The sequence below is a fragment of the Limulus polyphemus genome, unplaced genomic scaffold, assembly GCF_000517525.1.
Source record: "Limulus polyphemus unplaced genomic scaffold, Limulus_polyphemus-2.1.2 Scaffold682, whole genome shotgun sequence".
NCBI classification, from domain to species: domain Eukaryota; kingdom Metazoa; phylum Arthropoda; class Merostomata; order Xiphosura; family Limulidae; genus Limulus; species Limulus polyphemus.
The window spans coordinates 371997-396345 of record NW_013666292.1 but is presented as its reverse complement, the minus strand read 5'-3'; the positions used below and the strand labels follow the sequence as shown (position 1 = coordinate 396345).

The 24349-nt window shown below is 30.2% G+C and overlaps 1 protein-coding gene across 1 annotated transcript in view; it reads left to right on the top strand.

The window, feature by feature from the left end:
• The window catches only part of LOC106459924 (cullin-3-like), a 76669-nt gene that overhangs the window by 37053 nt on the left and 15267 nt on the right, over window positions 1–24349 (top strand). The window contains exons 8-12 of the mRNA XM_013919589.2: window positions 4894–5042; window positions 5449–5625; window positions 8920–9090; window positions 12287–12394; window positions 22021–22145. Coding sequence (XP_013775043.1) covers window positions 4894–5042; window positions 5449–5625; window positions 8920–9090; window positions 12287–12394; window positions 22021–22145 — 730 coding nt within the window. The remainder of the gene's footprint in view (window positions 1–4893; window positions 5043–5448; window positions 5626–8919; window positions 9091–12286; window positions 12395–22020; window positions 22146–24349) is intronic.

Here is a 24349-nt window from a genome sequence, read left to right as displayed (position 1 = left end):
TGGTATGTTGAATGCAGCACTGGTTCAAATTAGATGTTTGTGAAGTCAAAATACAAAGCCTATTGTTTTGTACGAATTACAAACTCAAATTACCAATTTTGACAATCTAGAATATAAAATAAGAACCTCATATCGTTTCTATTTGTTGAGATATCATTCATGTACCGAATCAAACACAGTTGCACCCCACCAACCTCTTTCCATTTTTGGAAACTCTCCCTTATATACACTTATTTCTATATATGATATGAATAACCAATCGGAAGCTCAGAATGTCCCCCTAGTGGCTTTCTCAGCCATTTTAATGGGCTTGGCTCCATTTCTTTCTTTTGAACCATTATTTCAATGAGGTAGGTTGTGTCTTTAGACTAAAATACATCTTAGTTACTAAACTTTATAAATTATAGTGGAATTCTATGCTATTAATATAGTAACTTATTATTTTTTATTACTCAAATGTATATATATAAAACGTTAAAAAAAATATTTTGCGTCATATCCTCCACGTGCAAAATTTTTAAAGGCTTAGCAACCTACATCAAACAGCAACCGAGTACAAAAGTCGTAACTAAAAGAGATAATTGTTTGCTTTACTTCTTTATTTACTGTTCTGTGTTTTAGGAAAAATATGTTTAAGTACTTGTTTCAAATAAGCAATAATCTATACACATATATAATGTATAATAATTGAAATGTAACTGTATTTTACAAAATACTAGTTGACTAAAACACAGCCAAGACAAGATACTTTGTACAGACCAAAGGTCAGTTTTATGTTATTTGATACAGTAACATGAGTGCACGTGAGCCACGTTATTGTAACTTCTGTATTGTTAGCCAGGCATGGCTGAAAGGTCAATATAATAAATATATATATAAATGTATAATGTTATGAAGTTTAAGCTATTTAGTCTAAACATTTATGTTTTTGTGTTATAATTTGTGTTCCTTCTAGAATGAGAGGCATAATTTATATTTATTTCCTAATTTCTTATGGTGGTTGTGAAATGGGTCAAATCTACCAAACTCGTATAGAGATTAATTACTGAAAATAACAGATAAAATATAAAGATTTTTCTTAAGAAACATTTGGTAACTATTTTGACATTATCAAGATTTTGCATGTGAAATTTCAAAATTTTCTGATGTATAAAAGTATTTTTAATCTAAAAATGAATATTACTTTGCATGATAGATAGGCAACATGAGAAAGACTTTATAAACCTTAAGACTTAAAAAAAAATTAGATATTTTGCATATGAAAGCATTGTAATGTATACTGATAAACTGACAAATTTCGTTAACATTCGCCTACTAATTTAAAAGTTATAGCATGAAAATAAGAAGCACAAAATGGTACAAGCCTGTGCTGAAAGAGTTAATATCATTATAATTTTCAGTGTAATAGTGATGCAAAACTTGTAATAATTATGAAATTGGTACCATGTCCTTAACTTTTGCATGAATTGTATACAAAAGGCTGTGTGTGTTGTTCAATTTTTTGCTTCAATATTTATACCTTCAAAAACTACATCTATTCATTTTATACACTTTGGTTATTAAATATAAAATTGATACTTGTATATAAATATATGAAGTATGGTGAATGAGATGCCCTTATGTACAGCAAACTTACTTTACTTCTAGTGCTTACATAGAAACAAAAGCACATGCATACTGGAAAAGGAATGAAAAATGTTATTATATTTTTTCATGAATTTTGAAAATCAGTATTTCTATAAAAAAAAAAACTTCCTGAAACTATCATCTTCCTGTACTTACACTGTGGAATAACTGACTGAAGCAGAAAAGTTTTAATTATCTTGAAAAATATAGAGGAATAGGATAAACTTCAGAGTATATTTGATATTAAGAATTATGCAGCACTAGAGTTTAAGTTATTAGTAAGAGATTTTAAAGTTCATGTAGTTTTAACCTATCCAAAGAGACCTTGAAACAGTAAAATCAGGTTTGATAAATGCTTCCAGAGAATTACGTTTTGCTAGGAAAAGTATAATGTCTTATTTGAATGGTCACTGTGTGTGTGTCTGTAACAGTGATGTTTTTTTTTTATATACTGTATGAATACGCATACAAACATAAAGAAAAATATTTTAAAGTTAAGTAACAACTTTTAGACTTTGCAATATCAAATAGGTTAATATTTGATATTTCTTTGTTTATGAATATGAAACAATTATCAACCAGTTCAGAGTGTTAATGAAACTTTTTTAATTTGTCATCAATAATCAAGAATTTACATGACTGAATAATTTACTGACCTTACTGTGTGGAAACCTTGGAAAGAATTTTACCATAGACTGAAAGATGTGTAGCTCTAAGAAATACATTCTTTATTAAACTAAATCAAGGTTTGCATTACAGTTTGTTTATTTTTTAGCAACTGTGGTACAAAGCCTGAAAAAAAAAAAGTTTTTTTTTTATCTTTGGTCATAAGTAAAAATTTGTAAATTTATTTGATCAATTTTAAACACAACAGGAACAGACAGTATTGTTTTCATTGACCCTCATAGTTCAAATTAGTTCAAGTTTACTATATTTAGGTCACCTAGGTAAAGCTTTAGGGAAAGAGAATTAAGTGAGGAATGTGACTTGAAGTAAATGACCTGTTTTTAGTCCTAATTAAGAAGATAATGCTAATTCTTCAAATGTTATATAGCTTTAAGTTGTTTTTCTTTTTTTTGGCAGTTTGGCTTTTAACAAGTTGTGCACAACTATGTGAAAGAGAAAGAAAGTCTCCAAGTATATGTCTCTCTTTTTCTGAAAATCTTGATGTTGACTAATCAAACTTTAAATTTATGATAAAACTATAAATGGGAAAATCGTGATACAAATAGGTGTCTGACTGGCTTAGTCATTTTTTCTTTTCTCAACTTGTACCATAGTTTACATTGTTCTCTATCTGGAACTGTGTTGTTTATTGTTTTTAAATAATAATTTTAAGTATAAATCACATTTACAGCTTGATTTATAGTAACATAACTTAGAAATAGCATATTGGTTGGATTTTTTTTCTCTTCTCACTTCTCTGTTGTTATATGGTATTTTGTGTAAGTCTTGACTTGCAAACCAAATTGTCAGTGTTGTCATCCCAAATATTTAATGATGTACTTTTTTAGATGTGGTATATAACTGGTATAGCTTACATAATGAGTATGAGATTGGATGTACCTTAATTAGATGGTAAATGTATTTTACAACAGTTAAGACATCCTGAAACATCTAGTGGATATTTTTGTTACTTGTATTTGTGACGTTGTGGAGACACAAAAAACTAGTGCCAGTATTTTATATACCATTTGTGGTAATATCTTTCTGTAGGCAGATATTGCCAGATAACATCATTGTATTATGAACTAACTAGTAATAAAATATATTATTCTCAGTTCTTATGTTTCATGATTAGTAATTCTGGAGTAACTAATGTGTTAAGGTTATTTTAGCTATTTGATGTATGTTAAGATGTTTTTACTTTTAGTTAGAAAACATTTTAACCATTTATATACATGTACAATATAAAAGCAAATGTACTTTCTATTACTACAAATTTTTGCTTTTAACTCAAGCTAAATATTTTCAAACCTTTTGTCAGAAAAATAGAGAAAGCCTTCCTTTTCTGGAAGATCTAAATGTGCTTGAATATCATATACCATATTTCCTTTTTTTAGCTTTTTTCTTTTGGGTGTAGGAACAGGAGTTTGTCACGTAATTACTAGAGGTGTGGCAATACAGCAATATGATATGAGTATCGTATCATAAAGCTGTGATATGATTGTATTGATACATCATCTGATATGATTTATGTATATTCTCAAAATTTGGCAAGCTTTAAATAAACATTACAAGCCTTTTGTACAGAACAAATTAAATTTATAATGAAGAATTTTTGCTAAAAATTAATATTTTAATATATGGAGTCAAAGTAGTCACTGTTCCGAGTGTAAAGCAATTTTCATGGTAAGATTAAAAATACTTTTTTCTCTATCTAAAAATTAATAAATTTCTTTTGTGTAATCTCTAAAAACCTTTGAATTAAATTTCCAACTTATTTTTTCGATAAATCCTCTTCTCTTATCTACTATACTGAGTACTATAATTTTATGTGAAGTTGGTCAGTTTGACCAGATTCATAACCACCATAAATAATACAAAATAAATCAAAATTATCCTTTTTTTTTCTTTCTAGAATTACTTCAAATTGTAGCAGGGAACTATATTTGATTACACTAAATATTTTAAAACTTAACATTATGCATCTGTTTCTCAATAAATTTTATTGTCAAGACTCAAACTTTGTAACAAACCATTGGTAAAACTTATCTAGATACATGTAGCATAGTATCAGCCCTAGTAATTGACACAGTTTTCTTTCTTCTAGACATCTAACACCTAGACATGTATTATTTCTGTGTTTTAGACAATCCAATTAGAGTTTTCAGAATTAATGTTACTAATTTTCTGCACTAACTCTCTCTCCATCAACTTCCCAATTGGCAGTAGTTTTCTTCATTTACATTTGACCAGACATTTTCTATATGTTCCTCACTTGAGATGCTAAGCTATTCATTATTTTTCTTTCATGCTTAATTTAATTTAGCAATAAGCTGAAAATTAAATAAAGGGTTTTTTTCCCGCACGTTAAAAGTTAATCATCTCAGAATCAGAAAGAATACCTAGAAAGCTTCAACAGTTTTTGTAATATACAAGAAGTATGATAAAACTAGAATTTTAGCCTCCTGATATACCAGGACTAAAAACAAAGTTTTGTTTGTTTACTCTTAAAATTTCTTAGTTTCAAAGTTACTTTATGTTTATGTCTTCAAAACACTCAAAATTATTTTTTTTCTAAATCTAAATTACTTTTACTTTCAGACTTGGGTCGCATGTATAAATTATTCAGCAGGGTACGAGATGGATTGAAGACCATGGCTGATTGTGTTAGCTCTTACTTGAGAGAACAAGGAAAAGCCCTTGTCACAGAAGATGAAGGAGGCAAGGGAGATGCTTTAACTTTTGTACAGGTACATTGGCATGGACACTTATTAAATTGTTTGTAATAATCATTGAAAAGAAATAATAAAGATACAGAGTTATGTTTGTCTATTCAGTGGAACGTTTATAACCATTACAAAATATATTTCTAATGTTAACTGAAAAAACATGTATATTTATAAAAAGTTTTCTTTAATACCATATATGAATGGTAATACAGATATTTTAAATACATTATCATGTACGTATCATATTTTTTAAATTTTATGAATAGTTTGATGAAAATTTAATTTTCAGTTTTTTGTGCAAGTTATCTATTGACTTCTAAGGTTGAGTTGTTGTTGGAATGATTGTAATACATTAATGGTTTTTTGGGTTTATGAAGAAGTAATTATAAAAATAAATAAATAAATTTGATTTTAACTTTTCCATTAGAGCCTTTTAGATCTCAAGGACAGGTTTGATCACTTCTTACATCACTCATTTGGAAATGACAGATTTTTCAAGCAGATGATTGCATCAGATTTTGAGTACTTCTTAAACATCAATCCCAAGTCTCCAGAGTATTTATCTTTATTTATTGATGACAAACTGAAGAAAGGTGTGAAGGGGGTATGTTTTTGTTCTAATTATTTATAGATTTTTTTTTTTCAATGAATGCAATTATTTGCCATGCCTTTGCTTCACAGTGCTCTTTTTCATTTTCCAGAAATAATATAATGATCTTATATGTAGCCTCATGAATGGTGATATCTAATACCATGTTATAATTAGGAATTGACTATTATTTAAAAACTATAGTTTTTCATGGAAGCACTTTGAAGTGAAAAAATAATGATTCTTGATTAGCAATATGAAAGTAGTTAATAGAAACAATTATTTTTCAAGGTGTATTATATTGTGAAAGCATGTATACTCATTGTTTAGTTGAAGAACTAATAGCATATTTACTTTATGGGTAGCTGTTCCATATCCAAGTTAAATGCTATTGTTTTACATGTATTTTGGATTCCAAAGTGACTATTTCTTTATCAACACCGAAGTGTAAAAAATGTGAAGTGTATTTTGATACATAATGGTTAGTTTCACACTTCAAGTTTTAAAATTAAGTATTCACTCAATTTACAAAGGTAATGAAAAAGGGAGATTAAAATTCTGGCTCTGCCAATTTTTCAAAATGTTCTGCTGCCCCAAAGTATGTAATCTGGACAAGATAAGGCTTCCCATGGGCAAGTTACACTTGACCAGTCTGACCTGTATAAGATAGAATTTTTGTATTGGCCCTACAGTGCTTAACTTTTAGCTGCGAATAAAAAGTTTTAGTTTACTTTTTAAGTATGTACAGAACAGTTATAGAAATTACCTTGTTTACCTCCTAACAACTTTATAATCCTGTGTATTACATATTATTACTAATTTGTTGCAAGCTTTAATAGTTGATTCACAGTGGGATAATTACTAATGGTGTAATACACATTTATGTTTTCTAATAAATAAAAAAACATGTACCAAGGAAAGGGATATAAAATGAAAATAAACATTTTAAAACATAAATTTTTAATAAATGTTACTAAATTTGTATATATATTTAATAATAGAGTAATATATATAGATAGATAGATAGATAGATACATTTTTTATAATTAGATTACATTAATTTATTAATAAAGCTGTTTTCTTATCATTCTGGAAATCATTAGAAAAATTATCTACCAGTGTAATTATACTTCTGGTCAACATATTTATGTAAATTTAAAGGACAAATATCACCATGATCCACCAGTAATATAAAACTAGTTAATAGATCTAGCTGATGATATAAATGTAAGTTTAAAAGAAATTAATGAGTAGAAAGTAAATAAAGTTACTGTTATGGTCATAATTTTCAAAAGAATCTATTAAAAATCATTATCAATAAACCTACATTATCATCATCTTTTCTCTTCATGAGGTTGATCTGTAGGTTATGTTATTATCTTACATTTGAATGTTGCTTGAACAAGACACAAATATATTAGTAACTAGTCTTTTGTTCTTGTCACTAGCTTTCAGGTTTACTGTACAAAACATCATATTATCTTTAAGTTCAGTTTTCTCTTTGCATTATTTTTTAGTGGTTTCATTGATGTCATACTTGACAAAACTAAAGGGGCTTTGATGCCACTGTTGTTAGCATTGCTGGTTTCTGGTGATATTATTTCATCAATTGGTCCTTGACCAATTGTATATTTTAACTTAAGATTGCCTAGGTTTCAGTCAACTAAGAATAGACTTATTCATGTTTGAATTGATCTTGACTGAAAAAGCATATTTCTCTTTGGACCTATACTTGTGTGTTCATTATCTGTGGAGGCTACCTGTGTGTGAAAACATGATTAAAGCCATAATAATCACGAAGGATCTATTTTTTGTATTGAAATATTAGGGCTAGATATAGTTAAACTCTTTGAAAACAGAAGGTCAGTGATATGCACAGTTTGAAATTGATGAGTCTGTTTATGGTTTTGTACATAAATGGAACACTACAGTATCTAATGGGGACCAGTGATTAGGTTATATACATATAAATGATATAGAAATGTATTCACTTTACAATTAGATATTGGTGAAAGTATTATTACTTAAAATAAATAATTGACTACATCTGCTAAATTGACAGTCAGGAGATGACTAATATTGTTATTGTGGTTTTCTCTTTTAGATAATTGTTGTAATTTTTTTTTCAGTAAGATAGAAGTCTTACGTACATTAAATTTGTAGTTACATGCTATGATTAGTGTCCAGTAGAAATAGATCTCAAAAAGAACTTTGTAATTTATCCAAAAGTATCAGATTACAGAGAAAGATGTTATCTGTGTGTTTCATCATGTTTTAGAATATACCTAATAGTAATAGCTGAAGATTTAAATTAACATATTTTTTTTACATTAGAGTTAGAGCAAAGGTAGAAATCTGTATTTTTATAAAATTGAGAACATTTAAATTTAGGTTTTTGTTATACACATACAATGTATAGATAATTTATTCATATAATCTGAATTTTGTATAAATTGTTACTAAAGATAAAAATCCTATCTGTCATATATATATGTTTACAGTAGAAGATCTGGTTTATATACAAACTGTGCAAGAAGTCTGAAGCTCTACAGGATGGTGTCACATCATTCACAGATTTATCAGTTTATATATTCAAATGTGTAACTGTAGTATTTTTTAATTATGTTGTTTTAATGTAAAGCACTATGTATTTGATTCTGCTGTTATTGGTATGTGAATATAACAGTATTTGATCAGAGCTAGTTAATTAGATAGAAATAAGGGCTGTTGAGTTTCTGCCTATCGGTACGGTGAGCATGAAACTGAAGTTTAATAAGTTTCATGCTCACTGTACCTATAAAGTAGAAATTCAGCATCCCACACATTGAAAATCACTTATGAAAAGAACTAAATACAAGAGTCCCACGGGTAGAACCTCAGCAAAATATTCTGTCATCTTCTAATAGTTACTAAGAAATTAGGGCTGTTTTTAATTATTTTGTGTTTTTTTATCACTCCATTGTCAGAATCAAAGTGTAATACTTTTACCTTTTTCTTTCAATGTTGTTGATTCAAATTGAAGCTTTTAACAGAATCAAAATATTTTTGTTAGATTATGCTGTTTTCTTCACCCATTTATGTTAACAAGAACTTTTCAAATCATGAACTTTACAAACAAGAACATAGCAGTGTTTATAGGCATTTGGATTTGCCACATTTCACTACCCTCCAGGTAAATGCAAAAAAAAATAGTTTTTTGTTTTATTCAAAATCAGCCCATTTATCAACATTATTTCCTGCTCTTGTTTAGTGAGGCAACTAATGTAAATGTTGATTTTAAGTAAAGATAGTAAATATATTTATTTTCAGATGACAGAGCAAGAAATAGAACAAGTGTTAGACAAAACTATGGTGTTATTTAGATACCTCCAAGAAAAAGATGTATTTGAGAGATATTACAAACAGCATTTAGCAAAGCGCCTTTTATTAAATAAAAGTGTGTCTGATGATTCTGAAAAAAATATGATCTCTAAACTCAAGGTAAGAAGTTTAAAAATGTTAAACATTTAAATTTTTTATTAGGCACATTTAATTACAACATAAGTTGATTGAGATGTAAATATATGAACCTGTTAGTTTACACTTTGTGGATCAGTATATGGAAGTTATTTTAATGTATTTTGTCTTGATGTGGATCATAATAGCAATCTTATTGATGTGCTAGAATATATTATTTAAGATAATTTGAACGCATATGTTTACTGGGTCAGCTCAATCTACAATTCTCACTATTATGAAAATCATGAACTTCTGTACCTAAGTGATTATGAGTTTGAAAGTGATATTTGGATTAATCAAGCATGGATTACAAAATTCTTGTCTTTCAATATATCATAAACACTCATTACTTTCCAAATGAGATTTTAATCTTGACTTTGAAGTGTTGTTAAGGTGTAAGTGCATGATTTATATCAAAATATGTAGCATAGTAATAATTTTGTCTAGATAGCCGATAACATTATCAGTTAGTTGATAAATTGATCACTTTTGTTCCAAAGAAATCTGAACAAAATTCAATAACATGACCTTTAAATAGCTGGAACAAAAATGTTTTGTTTGAATCAGATGTCATGGCCAATACAACATTGGAGGAAAGTTGGTTCATATTCTTCCAGATGGATAATATTGTGCCATGCAGTATAGTAAGGCCTTGATTTCAAGCATGTACAGCATGTAGAATGTTAGTGAAGATTTTAAACTCAAATTTATCTTTCAGAGCTGTCCATGTTTCAGGAATATTGTTTAAATGACCAGGTGCAAGGAATTTGAAATTGCATAACCTTTCATCTTTGTACCTTCAAATTCAGTGCAGCTACAGAAAACTAAGGGTAAAGTTGATAAAGTTCAAATCAAGACTATTATGGGTATATAGTACTATTCAGATTCATCCTTATTTTCTTAAGAACTACATAGCATTGAGAGTCCAACCTCACATCATCTTCAAGAGACTACAAGTTCATGTTCAATTTTACCATGTTATTACCTTAGTCATGTCATCATATTCAAATAAAATATTCTAGATATTTTACAGGTCATATTATTGGAATGTTACTCAGATTTCTTTGGAATGAGATGATCAGGCTTAATTAGGTTTAATATTTTCCTAGCCAACAAACAATAATGTTACCTTTTTGTAACTTTATAGATAAGAAGCAGAGACTTTGAATTTTCTATGATGTTCTAAACTTGGGTTTTGGAATTTTGTCTTAAAGTCAAAGGTTTTTTTCATGTTATTCCACTACAAATTGTTTTGTTATTTCTTCACCAACTTTTTTTTTTTACTAATAATTTTCTGAAAATAATTCACTGCTCTCTGATTTGCATTTCAATTTTACAAATGCTTGAAATAATCTATTAAAAAAGCATGTAAGTAGTAAGCTTCTAGGGTGGCTGATCATTTTTTGAGAGGAAAATGGCAAAAAAATGTGGTTCTGCTTCATTCCCAATGACTCCAACAAAGAAAAGTTTATAGTGAGCAGAAGTTTAGGCATGAGTAATTCAAAAAGTTTAATGATATTGTATTATTCTCAAAGTGTAACTTACATGTCTCTTACAGTAGTACACTGTAATTAGTAAGTATTAGATAAAACCTAATTAGTAGCAACACCATTTTCATTTCCAATTTTTGCTATTTTTCCCTTCTCCTAGTAGGGATTACTATTTTTTTTCCAAACTTTAATGTTGGTAGGCCTGTATATCAGTTGTGAAATACTCGTGTAATTTCCAGTAAAAGGACACCTAACCTAAGTCCCTAGCACAAACAGTTAAATATAAGTCAAAAGGTCATCTATTAGCCAAATTTTGGCCTCTGTATAATTTGGACTCCATTAACAAATTTGGGCTGAAAAGTGCTTATTTTTGTTCTTTTGCCTGTACAATCCTGCATATTATTAAGTGTAGTACAAATCAGAGGTAAAAGGGTGTTACTAGTTGGATGATTTTTTATAGAATGAATCAAATATTTTCCAGCTAAACAAATATCAAGTTACAGTATATAGGTTATGCAAACCTTAATAAACCAAAGTTGAAAATTTTTATTATTATGAACAGTCCAAAACATACACCTGTTTTTTGTACTGTAGAAAATTTCAAAGTAACTATCAATGTCTTTTTGCTACAACAGATTTATTCAGCTCTCATTAGGCCTAAAATCTGTATGATGTAAAATCTCCTTTATGAAGTTAAAATTTGTTATCAATATTTTTGAATTGATAGGGATTCATTAATTTAACGTTTTTGTGTAATATATGAAAATTTTAAAAAAATATGTGAGATCTGTGTATATTTTGAAGTTTGCATTAGGGTTACAAGAAAAATGAATTTTGAACTGCTGTACATGTGCAGTTATAATAATATAAAATATGAGTATGGTGAAATAGTTTGTGGTAAGTGTATGTTATTTTCCAGGTAAAGGTCCTTTTAAACGAGACTTCTCTATACAAGCAAAATGAAGGCTTACCCTGATAGGTTTTATCTGGATATTGTTGTAGTGACAAAGGAACAATAATAACCTTGTAGGTGCAGATTCTAAAATACATACACTGTTGCTTTGTTTATAAGTATCAGATTTCTATATGTCGGTTACATTCCAGAGGTTAAAGATTAAGTATTTTACCTTAGGCTGTCTGAAAGGCAGTTACTACTACTATTAATATATATAAATATGTTTGCTTAACTGGTCCTTGTATGCCCTTTCTCTACAAGTACCAAAACTTTTAGTATTATTAAAACAAAAAGGCATCATTATTATCCTTCACTACTAAATTTAATTAGTCAGCATTAATTACTTTACCTTTTTTGAGCATGTGTATTCCATTTTGATAAACTAAACTTGCACACAAAATGTTTTTAGGAAAATGACAAAGTGAACTACACAAAACATGTAGTCTTATGAAGATTCTCATAAGTTTACTTAAACATCCTTTACCAAAATTCTGTAGGCAAGTTGTCCATAAAAAACAGAAAGAAAACCTGTCCTCAACTTTGTATTACAAGTATGTTGATAAAAAAAAAAAAGGCAATGAAGTATATTTAGTTTACTAGTGGAAGATTGTAATATTTGCTTTAATAACTATGTCTAATATATCATCTCATTAATTATCATTTGGTGTAAAGAATTATTTATATGTTACTAAAGCTTTATTATAGAAATATGAGATGTATTTTTGTATTTCAGACTGAGTGTGGATGTCAATTTACTTCGAAGTTGGAAGGAATGTTTAAAGACATGTCTGTATCTAATACCATGATGGAAGAGTTCAAAACTCATGTTCAAACTTGGGGTGTAAGTTATTTCCTTTGGTTTAGAATATGTTTGGGTATTTTGGCCAATAAGTATAATAAATTTGTATCATTAGTGTTCCATAGTAAGTTTGTGATTATATGTAAGTAACCTCTTTAAGTTTCATACTAAATAGAATAAACTTGAAGAGTTCATAATAAAAGCAGATGACAGAATTCAGCCAAATTTGTTTGTGATTAATTTTGCTATTGTTCATAATGTGATTTTTGTATAGTATTTTATAGTTTGAAGAACTTTGTCCCTTAAGGATATAGTCTTTGAAATTAGGAGATAAAGTCCATCGCAAAAAGAAGTTTCTGCCGCAAGTGCATTAATCAAGATAACAACATGACAAATGCAGTGTCATGTTCTAAATATATTCTTCCACATGCATAAAGACATATTTAATAAACAAGTAGGGTACAAGGTTATTGTAGGGATTAAATATTTTTGGTGAAATCATAAAATTAAAGGCAGATTTCTAATTTAAACCTCAGCCGTTAGCTTTGTTATGTTCCATCCTTACAGTATTCAACTTCCATTTCTCTGGCAAGTCAAAATTAAAATATAACTTTAATGGTATAATGCTAACAAAATATAGTGAACTTGTCCTAACAGTTTTGTTTTCAAATATTGATATTCCTCGTTCTTCAAATAGTGCAAAACTGAACTCTTCTGTTTGATTTGTATGAAGTAGTACCTAAATTATGTCAAATTATTTTTAAATTTAAAGTAATAAACTTCACTGCCCCCATTGATACTAAAACATCCAATAATCCAAAATGCATCTTGTTAATACTATACATGGTTTTGAACAGTCTGTGTTAGTTTTGGTTTTGAATCAATTTTTTTATTAAAACAAATGTTTTATTAATTAAAGTAATAAAGTGTAAAAGCTACTAGCCACAACATTATCGGTCTTTTTAGTAAACAGTTTATCTGTGAAAGAATGGCAACACTTTAAAGATACACTCAGAAGTTTCTAGATGGATAGGACTACTCATTCAAACTTATCACATGAACTTTTACAAATTTAATATTCAATTTGCTTTGTTACAGCACACTAAGTCCAGTCAAAATTAGGTATTGTGTGGTGATTGTATCATTAAATATTCTAGCTATTTATTAGCATCTTTATTTTGATGCAAAATCTTAATCTTTGTTATTCACAGAAAAGTCACTAACTACAATACACTGTTTTGTGAAATGCATAAAGCTCTAATAAAATCCTGCACCATTTAGGAAATGCAGTTTCTTCTATGTTTTACATATTAATGTAAACATAAACAAATTATCAACAGTTTTGTATCATAACTTTCGTTTTTTGCTCTGATGAGCTAAATGTTTTAGCTTCAGTTCTATCATTTTGTCTCATGGGTTTTCTTGGCCAGTGATGTAGTTTGAATCAAAGACTTTGTTTGCTTCTAATTCAACATAATCACTTTGCAAAATGTATTGCTTCATGTTTTCAGGCATAACTGCTGTTATGACAAGAACCACCAAGTCTTTGACTCACTGCAGAGTTTTGGGAGTTCAGACAGCTGGACAAACCTCAACATTGTTACTGGTAACCCCTTTGATATCACTAAGGAATTTCATCTTTTATATTTTCTTCTTCCAATGCATGATCAAATGATAATGCAGAAGAATTTGCAGCTTTTCTTCCCACAGAAATTTCCTTTTTGAAATTCTTCTTATACATCTGGGTCTGTGTTTTAAAGGTTCTACATCTGTAAAATGTATTGTGGCATATGTTGTGCATACTTAATGTCATTATGGCTAAAGAAGTATATGCACAGTTTCTCAGAAGAGACAAAGGGAACAAGCTCTAACCCTTGCTGGGCATGTATATCTATTAAATTGAAGCCAGGACAAAATGATATTTATCCACATCCAAGTCACAGTGAAATTGGAGTAGCTAGTCAGTTATTCTTCAGTGAATTGTTGATCTTTAGTAGTGTATGGGACTCTATTCTTGAAAGTAATATATTGAGAGATTCTTATGCAGCATCAATATTATTTTAAGTACATAACTATTCCAAAAATTGATGCTTGCCTTCAATAATAGGTGAAGTCAGTTCTGGAGTTTCTTTAATGTACTCTTCATAGTAAAAATAAAACAACACTTGAAATGTTATCACATGTGCAGTGACTGTACATTTCATGTACCTACCTTCAGTTATTTGCTGAGAAGTAGGAGCTATAGATGTCAGTCTATATCCAATCATGGTCTAGACCAGTGGTCTTTTATACAAAGAGTACAGAGGTCACCATAAAAATTAAACAAGGGAAAATTACATTCAATGTCCATCTTGACAGTCAGTGTATTCTTTGAGAATTAGCATCTAGAAGTTCCCAAGAGGTTTTGGCTTTAATCTGCCTTAAGTGTTTTATTATTGTATAGTTAAATGAGTTATTCTTGAGCTGCCTCTAGCAGATGAGCAATTATCCAGTTATGTTCTCCCATTAAGTCTTGGAAGTGAGCTGCAAATTGACATTGAAGTTTTTGAGATTCATAGAAATATGATGAATAAAACTATGATTTAATTCATTTTCTTCCAAGAATTCATTGAGGCAAGGAAATGTTTCAGTTTCGATTTTTTCAACAGTACAAATTTCTTGCAAAATGCAGACACTGTCACTTAGCTGCAAAATATGGTTATTCTGACCTTCCAGTAGCAAGTTAAGGTTGTTGAGTTTATCAAAAATGTCAGCCAGGTAACATAGTACTAGTAGCCACTTTTCTCCCATAAAATGTGCTGCCAGTGTGGAATTATAGTCTAATAAAAATTACAGAGTTCATTTTTCTGCTGCACAATGCAACTGAGTACCTTCCTGCGAGACAACCAGTGCAACTCTGTAGGTAGCATGAGCTTGCCGTAAAAGGATCCCATTTCTCCAAAATGAATGGAAAACAGCCTGCAGTTCAAGGCTTTTATTTTCACAAAGTTCACAACACTTACAGCATCTTGTAGCTTTGGGATGTAATTTCTTTGTGGTGAAAGACTCATCAACAAGAGAGACGATGGCTTCCACAGTAGCTCTTCAGTGCTTGGCAAAAACAACTCTTTACATATTTCCTCTTCATAACAGTATTGTACAAATGCCAGAAGCTGAGTTAAATTTGTAATGTGGTTTCATTAAGTTGTATGTCAAATTTTGGACTGTTCTGAATGTGTGTCATCAATTACATTTTTATCGGTATGCCTCAAGGCTGTGTCACCTGATAAAGGGATAGACTTGAGGGCCTCACAATAGTTCTCTTCATGCATTATTTCACACACACATATATGGCAGCAAGAAGAACCAGTGTCTCTCCTATATTCTGTGGTTTCAGTGCTTTTCCCAATCAAATAGGCCTGGCATGGCCCAGTGGTTAGGGTACTTGATTCACAATCTGAGGGTAGCAGGTTTGAATTCCTGCTACACCAAACATGCTCACCCTTTCAACAATGTGGACATTTGTGATGGCTAATCTCACTATTCATTGGTAAAAGAGTAGCCCAGGAGTTGGCAATGGGTGGTGTTGACTGGCTGCCTTCCTTCTAGTTTATCACTACCAAATTAGGAACATCTAGTGCAGATAGCCCTCATTTAGCTTCACTCAAAATCCAAAATATACCAAACCCAGTCAAATAAGATGCTTGTAAAGAAATTTTCAATGCTTTTGATGGAACAGTGACCTGCTTTTCAAGCAAGCTGCTTTGCTCTTTCAGTTGTGTCACTTCTTGCTTGAAAAACTCAGTGGTTTTACCCATATGCTCAGGGTTTTTGATATCCAAATGCCAAATAAGTTTATTTGGCTTCATTCTGTCATTAGTTAAAACCTGTGAACAATGCACTATGGTTGTTTTTCATTAAGTGAAACCAAATTTTAAATAATCCTCCTGGCACTAATGCACTTTAGTTTTAGTTTTGTGTTCAGTTTACCAACAGAAACCAAGGAAGTGCTTGGTCCAGCTATAGAACCATCAATTTGTTATTCTTCATTATCACTATTATTTTATTATTTCTTCTGTTTCTTTACTTCTGAGCCATCAGTTGAAGAAATGGGAGATCGTTTTTTGTCAATATATAATACCCACTTATCTCTGTTTTTGACAAACTAATAAATGTACACTAATGTCCTAAACTTGAGACTAACAAATTGACAAATGTGTAGGAAAAAATTCTTGCAATAACTGGGCCATCCATGTAACAGCTATGTTGATTTTTGCATGAAATTTAGTCATGACCAAAAGCTATATTTCCATATCATTGGTTTATAATCATTGTAGTATGATAATTAGGGTTTCCAGTTTCTCATATTTAATATATATCTGTGACCTGAGTAAGATGGGGTATTGCTGCCTGAGTTTTTGAATGCTTTTAATAAAATTAAATTTGTAAACATTGCACTTGTGATATGTAAACAGCATAAATGGCTATTTTATGCTGAATTAATCAAGTCTGTTCTTCAGCTAGTGGCAAAAGTAACAAATACACAATGATAAAACAATAAATGGAGATTTAATTAGGTAAGTGGAGGGTATGGAATATTAATTAAACAAGTTCAGGGATGACTGTTCAGTGTCGCCTGTCAACTCAGTTCCACTTATAGAATAAGGCAAAATAATCAGTGGTTTGAAGGGCAACTACTTTGTTTTATAACTTATAGATTTCAAATTATTGCCAGTAAACAGTGAGATGAAATGTTTTGGGACACTCAACAGCCACTATCCAAGAAAAAAATAATTTCCTATTCCTGGAGTGAGAAGACTTTTGCCTGTTTGTATGAAACTGTTCAAATACAGAAATATTTGTGTATATGAATGATTAATTTCATGCTGAAAATTAAGGAAAAAGACAGCGAAATGTACAATATTTTGGCTGTGTAGCCTTTCTTTTTATTTACTTTTAAGTGTAGAATTAACCTATGGTTTTTCCTTTTGCAGCTGGCATGCTGACAAAGCTCCATGCTCTAACCCATTTGTTTATGTACTGTACATGTTAATTAATGTTATTATGTTACTTAATAGTTGTAATAATTGTACAGTAGTTTTTAAACCTTCTTTATTTTTAAGTTTATACTTTCACCCCTAATAATGGTTTGAGATGGTTTGAATGGGTAATGAAGAAAAACTTTAATATATGTTTAACATAACAGCTGTTATTTTAAACTTATATTAAAGTTTTTCTTCATTACCCATTCGAGCCATCTCCAACCATTATTAGTCTCAAAGTGGGTTCCTCCTCATCGAACTTTCACCTAATATTTATATACTTTTATAGTCACAATTGCACCCCCCATACCGATTGTGTGGTGCACTCCATAGTTTGTGCACAACAGGTCTATACAATTATTCTAAACAAATGCTCTCATTGTTTGTAGCATTGGAGAGCTCAGTCTCCCTTTCCTTGTCTTAGATATCAGTATTTCATCTTTTAAGATTTTTAAATTCTGCTTATATTGTGGATCATTCTGACATGAAAGTTTTTTTGTTTTTTTTATGGGCGGGGGTGTAGTCATATTATGTAACCTGAACCTAAAGAAGTATCTTTTATCAGATGAGACCTTAGGGAGTGGGTTTAATTGAAGTTTGAACGGTGTATGACCCCTGCAAAGCTGTTCAAGAGAGCCTGAACTAATTTTGGCTTTTTTTTTATAATTAAATATAATAGACATTTCTTAAAGCCAAAGAAACCCATTTCTTTTACACTTAATAACACTTGACCCTCCCACCCTTCTGATGCATGTAGGTATAGGTAGTTGACTTTTTAATGCTGTGACCTTTGTTGGCCATGAAATAACCTACAAAGTGAAAAGTAAATATACCATCTAAAGTTTTATAAAGAGCACATTTAAGGAATCAATTCTAATGTTGAAAATGATTTTAGAAACATTCCCAGTAGAGTGCACATATACCTACACTATATTCTGAATTGTTCAGCAGACATGCTGTTTGAAATAATGAAATTGTCATTTGAATACCCACTGAATGTTCTTGAAGAGTAATAATAGGCTTATAATAATGGTGATCTGTATGTTGTATATATGATGTTTTGATTGTCAGAAACTCACCACAGTAAAAATGTTTTTATAGGTTTGAAGAATATTTAGTACTGATACTACCAATTTATTCTTCTGTATTATTCAGCAGACATATTGTTAAATTGTTAGGGCCATTGATTTAATACTCTTGATTCATTTAAAATTATAATTAATCCTCTTGGAAGGGGTGTGTGTGTGAAAGAAATCAAATGTTGATCAGTTTACTATAACATGTTAGTACATGGTAGAAGATTTATCATTATTTAATTAGTGTTGGAGAAAGGATTTTTTACAATTTATTACTGTAGCATATTCTATTGTCTTTGAAAAGTATGATTATCCCCCCACCCCAAATCACTAAATGATATAGAAAACATTTTTACAATGCATAACAGTAACTTATATTCTTATCATATAATTTTAGTAATGTTAGTCTCTTTATACAAAATTGAACAAACAATTGAGAAATGTTATTAATGCTACTTATTTGTTTGAAAAGTACAACACATATATACACACAACCAGTGTTGCTTAGAGTATGGTCACCATAGTTACTTGTGTTGGTGTGCTTTTTCAAAGTAGTAGTATTAAAAACATACATGATATGAAAGTAGACTGTTTGATAGAAGTTAATATGTTATGTTTGTATTTACTGTCATGTATGTAATGTTCTGTAAATGTATTCTTCAGTGATTTAAGCTAATTTGGCAGAGTTTAAACTTGCAGAAAAAAGAATTAAATAACTTCTTGTGAAACCAGTATATTGGCATGTAAGTTTTTGTGGTTATTTGTACAAGTTCAACTTGTTCTGTATATGGTGACCAGACTTTCTGATTTAGCCAGAACATTCCCACTTTTTGAAATATTATTCTGGTGTCCCCACAGATCTTTTCAGGGTGCCGTAAATATCATAGTTTTCATTTTTGTCAGTAATCTATAAGTGTTTTATACTACTATTCAGTATTTTCTGTCTCTGATAACTTTGAATCAACAGTTAAAATTTTTTTTAACTGAGTAGGGAAATTACCATACAGCCTGAAATGGCTCAGCATAGTGTTTACTGCTTGTTCTGAAGTTGGCTATAAGGCAGGCTGCAGCAGATGCCATGATGTTTTTATTTCTAAAGTCACTGAGCATACTAACCCAAACAAAGAGAGACAGTTGAATACAGATGGTAGGTGCAGTTCATAGCTGATGTTTGATTTTCATGTCAGGAATCATTAATCTAAAGGAACTTGAGGATGAACATGAATGACAATTGCTCAGAATTTTATCAGAAACTTTTGGCTAATAAGTTGCTAAAAAAAAAAATTCACTTATCAGAAAGGTGTCTATAACAGCAATAATGTATGTTTCACTTGATGTTATTCATAATTTTTATAATTGATTGTTTATTATTTTCCCTAAAACAAAAGGGGGGATCCCAGTTTTAAGATCTGAAAGTGTGTGTGTCCGTCCTTGTTTTGTGGTTTGAAAATCTGATCACCTTGTATCTGTAGCACCGAAGAAAAAAGTGGAATTCTGAGTTTCTGAGAGGCTAGTGTACATACATTAGTTTAGTTTGGTTTTTACTACTTAAGGCATGAAAATATAATGAATGTATAATAATTGTGGTTCATAATAGGGTTCATCCAATAATTATAATAGAACATATGGGCGAAAACCATCTTAAAATCAGACTTGGTCTTGAAACAACACTCAAGACCTTCTGGCTGCTAAAATATTAATAAAAAATCTGATTTTCCGATTGTTAGACAAAATTCATCCATTTGTTCTTCATATTATGATTCATACTATTGTTGTTTCACAAGCCTACAGAAAGAATGGCTCTGAATATTTTATTCAGATCTGGACAAACCTACTAAAAAACTCCAGTGCAGGTCATGGGACTATTTTTATGTTGATACTTGAAAGAGAAGGAGAGATTTTATCAGTTTTTTATTGCTAGTGGCCAAGTTTCTCTTCAAAGCCATTCAAACAACCAAGCCTACAGCAAAAAATCGCTAGGTATGCTGTGCCAACATCTATGCATAGCTACAAAACAAATTCATGTGAAGGTTGTAGGGCTATTTTTAAGTTGATTCTTAAAAGTCAAGGTTTCCACCCTCTAAAATTTTCTAAGTTCTTCTTCACTACCAACATGAGCTTTTTGAAACATCACAGAAATGTAGAAACCATTTAAGCACCATTATACTAGTCATAAATGCACAATTTAATACTAGATGGAAATGCTTTGTTTTATGTAAGTAAACAATGTGTATATTTATAACGGTGTCTCCAGCCTTATTATTATTGATTATAGTTTTATGAACCGGTACAGAAAAAATGGCTATTAATATTTTATCTGAAACTTGGACAGTAGTAATGAATGCAGTATTGAGTATGTCATAGGGTAGTTTTAACATTAATTCAATTGCCTTCATTTTCTTGTCCTCAAGAATTTCTCTAAGTCCTTCACTTTCTGTCATTGAAAAAAATCTGGTGTTTTATTAATGCGCATTAATTGGAAACTACCATGTTGAGGATTTATCATTTATCATGTTCGCTGTTGTACTTTATCTTTACGTGCTTTTTTGCGACTATTTCAGTGAGTTTTCTAACAGCAGATGATTAGCATAGTAGATTTCTCTCTTGTGAGAGGTGATCTATTCTACTGATTTTTGGATTTCACTGAAATTGTGAGTGCATATTTTAGTATTATTATTAATATATTAGTATTCATATTTTTGTTACCTAAGCCTACAGCAAACTTGGCTAGCTATTTTGCACCAAAACCTAGACAGATATACTATATGAAATGCTGCGAATGTCCATGACCTATTTAAAAGGTTGATTATTTTTCCTTGAAAATTGATTTATCTGGCTATAAATACACAATATATTCAGTATTGTTGTGAATGACTTCCTTTGTACTGATGCTTGTTAAACGTGTTTAAATGAAACCTCAGTCACAAAACCACCTGGTTTAGTAAATAATGGTTGGGTGGAAAATAGCCAATGCAGCAATAATCTGTTGAAAAACGTGTGATATTCAACTGAATGCATATGTACATATGTAGCTTAAAATATATTCTCCATAAGTGTACATAAAAAAAACTTAAGAAACAAGATGATAACAAATTTTTGATATAATTTATAAAAGTGGAATAGGGATCATCAAAAAAGTACAGAAACAATTTGAATCAAAATGCAAAGATTATAATTTCAAGCCTACAACTAGGGAATCTAAACAAAAGTAAACAAACTAGGCTGGAAATAGTGTCTTTATTATTTTCTCGAGCTACAGATACCTATTTTGACTCCATTAAAAGTGATAAGTACTGTAACATGGAGTTAAAATAGGGATTTGTAGCTTGAGAAAATAATGTAGACACTATTTTGCTTGATTTGTTTACTTTTTTATAAAGTCCCTAGTTGTAGGCTTGTAGGCTTTTTTTGACAAACCCTATTCCCCTTTTTAAATTAACCATTTTAAATTATCTTGTGAAATGAGGAATTATTATGGCTAATAAAATGATAGTAATTGTTACTGCTTGCAATTATGCCATGTGTTCGAGTTGTATGTATGAATACATATATATATGTTATTTTCTTGCAGACTTGTTTGTATGGGGTGGATTTGAATGTTAGAGTCCTAACTACTGGTTTTTGGCCAACGCAAGCTGCTACACCAAAGTGTAACATTCCTATCGCGCCTTGGAAAGCATTTGAAGCCTTTCGAATGTAAGTGCCCATCTAATTTGTAAGTTTTTATTATTCATCTCATTCACCTTCTTAAAGGAAATGTGATAATAGTGCAGTGATGACAAAATAATCCTTAATGTATTGTTTGGACATGTAGATGATCTGTTAAAAAATCTGTCACTGTAGTTTGATACATAATGAGTATTTCTATTAAAATTAAGCTTTCTGAAGTATATGTGCATTAATACTTGTATGCTTTTAACCACTGATTGACGGCTACCATAAAATTGATCAGTATTTTCCCAATAATTAGGTCGGCAATCGGAATGGCCAATTATTGCATAATCAGGCAACAGTCTGAATTGGTAGAATTTTCCAATCACGGAAAATCGTTTGCCGAGAAATTAAAAATAACACCAACACAACAACAATCTTCTGATTTGTACGTATGCTTTCAATCACAGCCATGTACTTTTCCTTTTGGCTTGAAACATTATTCACCATAGAATAAAATATCATCAGCTAAAACAATCTGTCTTTTTCTCATAATCTACATAAGCTGATACACTGAACAAAAGAAAGGTGAAAAACAATGCTTCGCACATTACGAAGCACACCCATTTCTTTACGGCCCATAGCAAACGATCGATAACAGCAACCTATGCACAGAACTAATATACAATGTGTGTTTGGTGGAGAACTACAAAGACTTTTCCAGCAAAGTTCTTGAGATGATATGTCATGTGGCTCCCCATTTGTACTGCACTGTATATTAGTTCATTGTTTGGGATGGTTGTCAAAGAGCACATGGTAACAGAGTGATTGGAAATTTGGAATGTCCCATTACTTTCCAATAAGGGTTTTTTTTTCAATTGTTTGAATTGCTCATGTCACTATAAATTGAAAGTGGTAAACAGGTATATATAAATATTTACAAAATAACTAACGTATTGAACAACTATGAAACATTCCATTTCATCATTTGACAGTCCCGTTATTTATGAATATGCATAGTTCCAAGAAGTTACCTTAAAGATAGTTGTGGCTTGACAAACATGATTGCTGATTGGTTGGATTGCTTCTCTTACAACAGTCACATAATGTTATATATCAATCATGTACTAGCCATAAGGTCAGTTCCAATATTTATTTTACTCTCATACGCAGTTTTTAATTACCAGTATCATACTTATGAACTTGCAATAAACAAAAGACAACATTTAATTTTGATTTAAAGATTTGTAAATGACATATAAAAAAAAAGCAACTATAAAAGTAAAAATTACAATCTAGTTTACACCATAACAGTTGTTGTTCATGCAATTTGATATTACAAATAACATCTCAATCACTACCATGTCTGTTGTATCCCAGCTGGCCTGATTAACACTGGTATTGGGCAGGAAGCCTTGTTGGCACTGAATCTGGCAGATAGTGTGTGGTTGACATTTGTTACACATTCTTCTTTACTTTTACTCTTTTAGTTCTTAGAAAAGGCTTACTTAGTTGAAAATTTATATTTAAATACTTTGTTTTTTATTCTACACATAATCTTTTCATTTATTAATACAGTAATTTACTGTCAGATTTAATAGTTATGGTTATGGTCACCAATTGTCAGTTAAAAGGCTTTTACTTATACTTCTTAATAATATAAATATATACTGTGTTGTAGTTGGGCTTAGGATTCTTCTACAGTAGGTGTCTGTGACTTGTTAATGATAAATTCAGCATGCACTTCACTTATTTTCAAAATAATATATATATATTCGGAACAAGTTTAAACATATGTCAATTTGACCGACCTCGTGACCTCTTTGTACACGTTTAGTCTTTATAGATATAATACTTCTAACTTTCTATATTGTGTGTATATCTTCACAAAATTTTGCAGTCTTTCAGTTAATATTATAAGTCTTTCACTTACAAAAAATCATATTTTTTAGTGAAGTATTTTTAATAAAATAAAATAAAGATTTGTCCATGAATATATTGAGTATTTATTTTGAATAGTCTATGTGCAACTTAATTTTGATGCTAAAATAAAAAATACTTTTCCTCATCTCAAAATCTCAAATTTTCTTTTGTGTAATCCCTAAAACCTTCTAAATGCGTTTCAAACGTGTTTTTAAGTAAAACTTTATAGTATATCTGTTATTTTCTGTACCCTATCTCAAAAGAAATCGGTAAATTCAACCAACCTTGTAACCACCAAAAAAAATTGAAATAAATTTAAATTACCT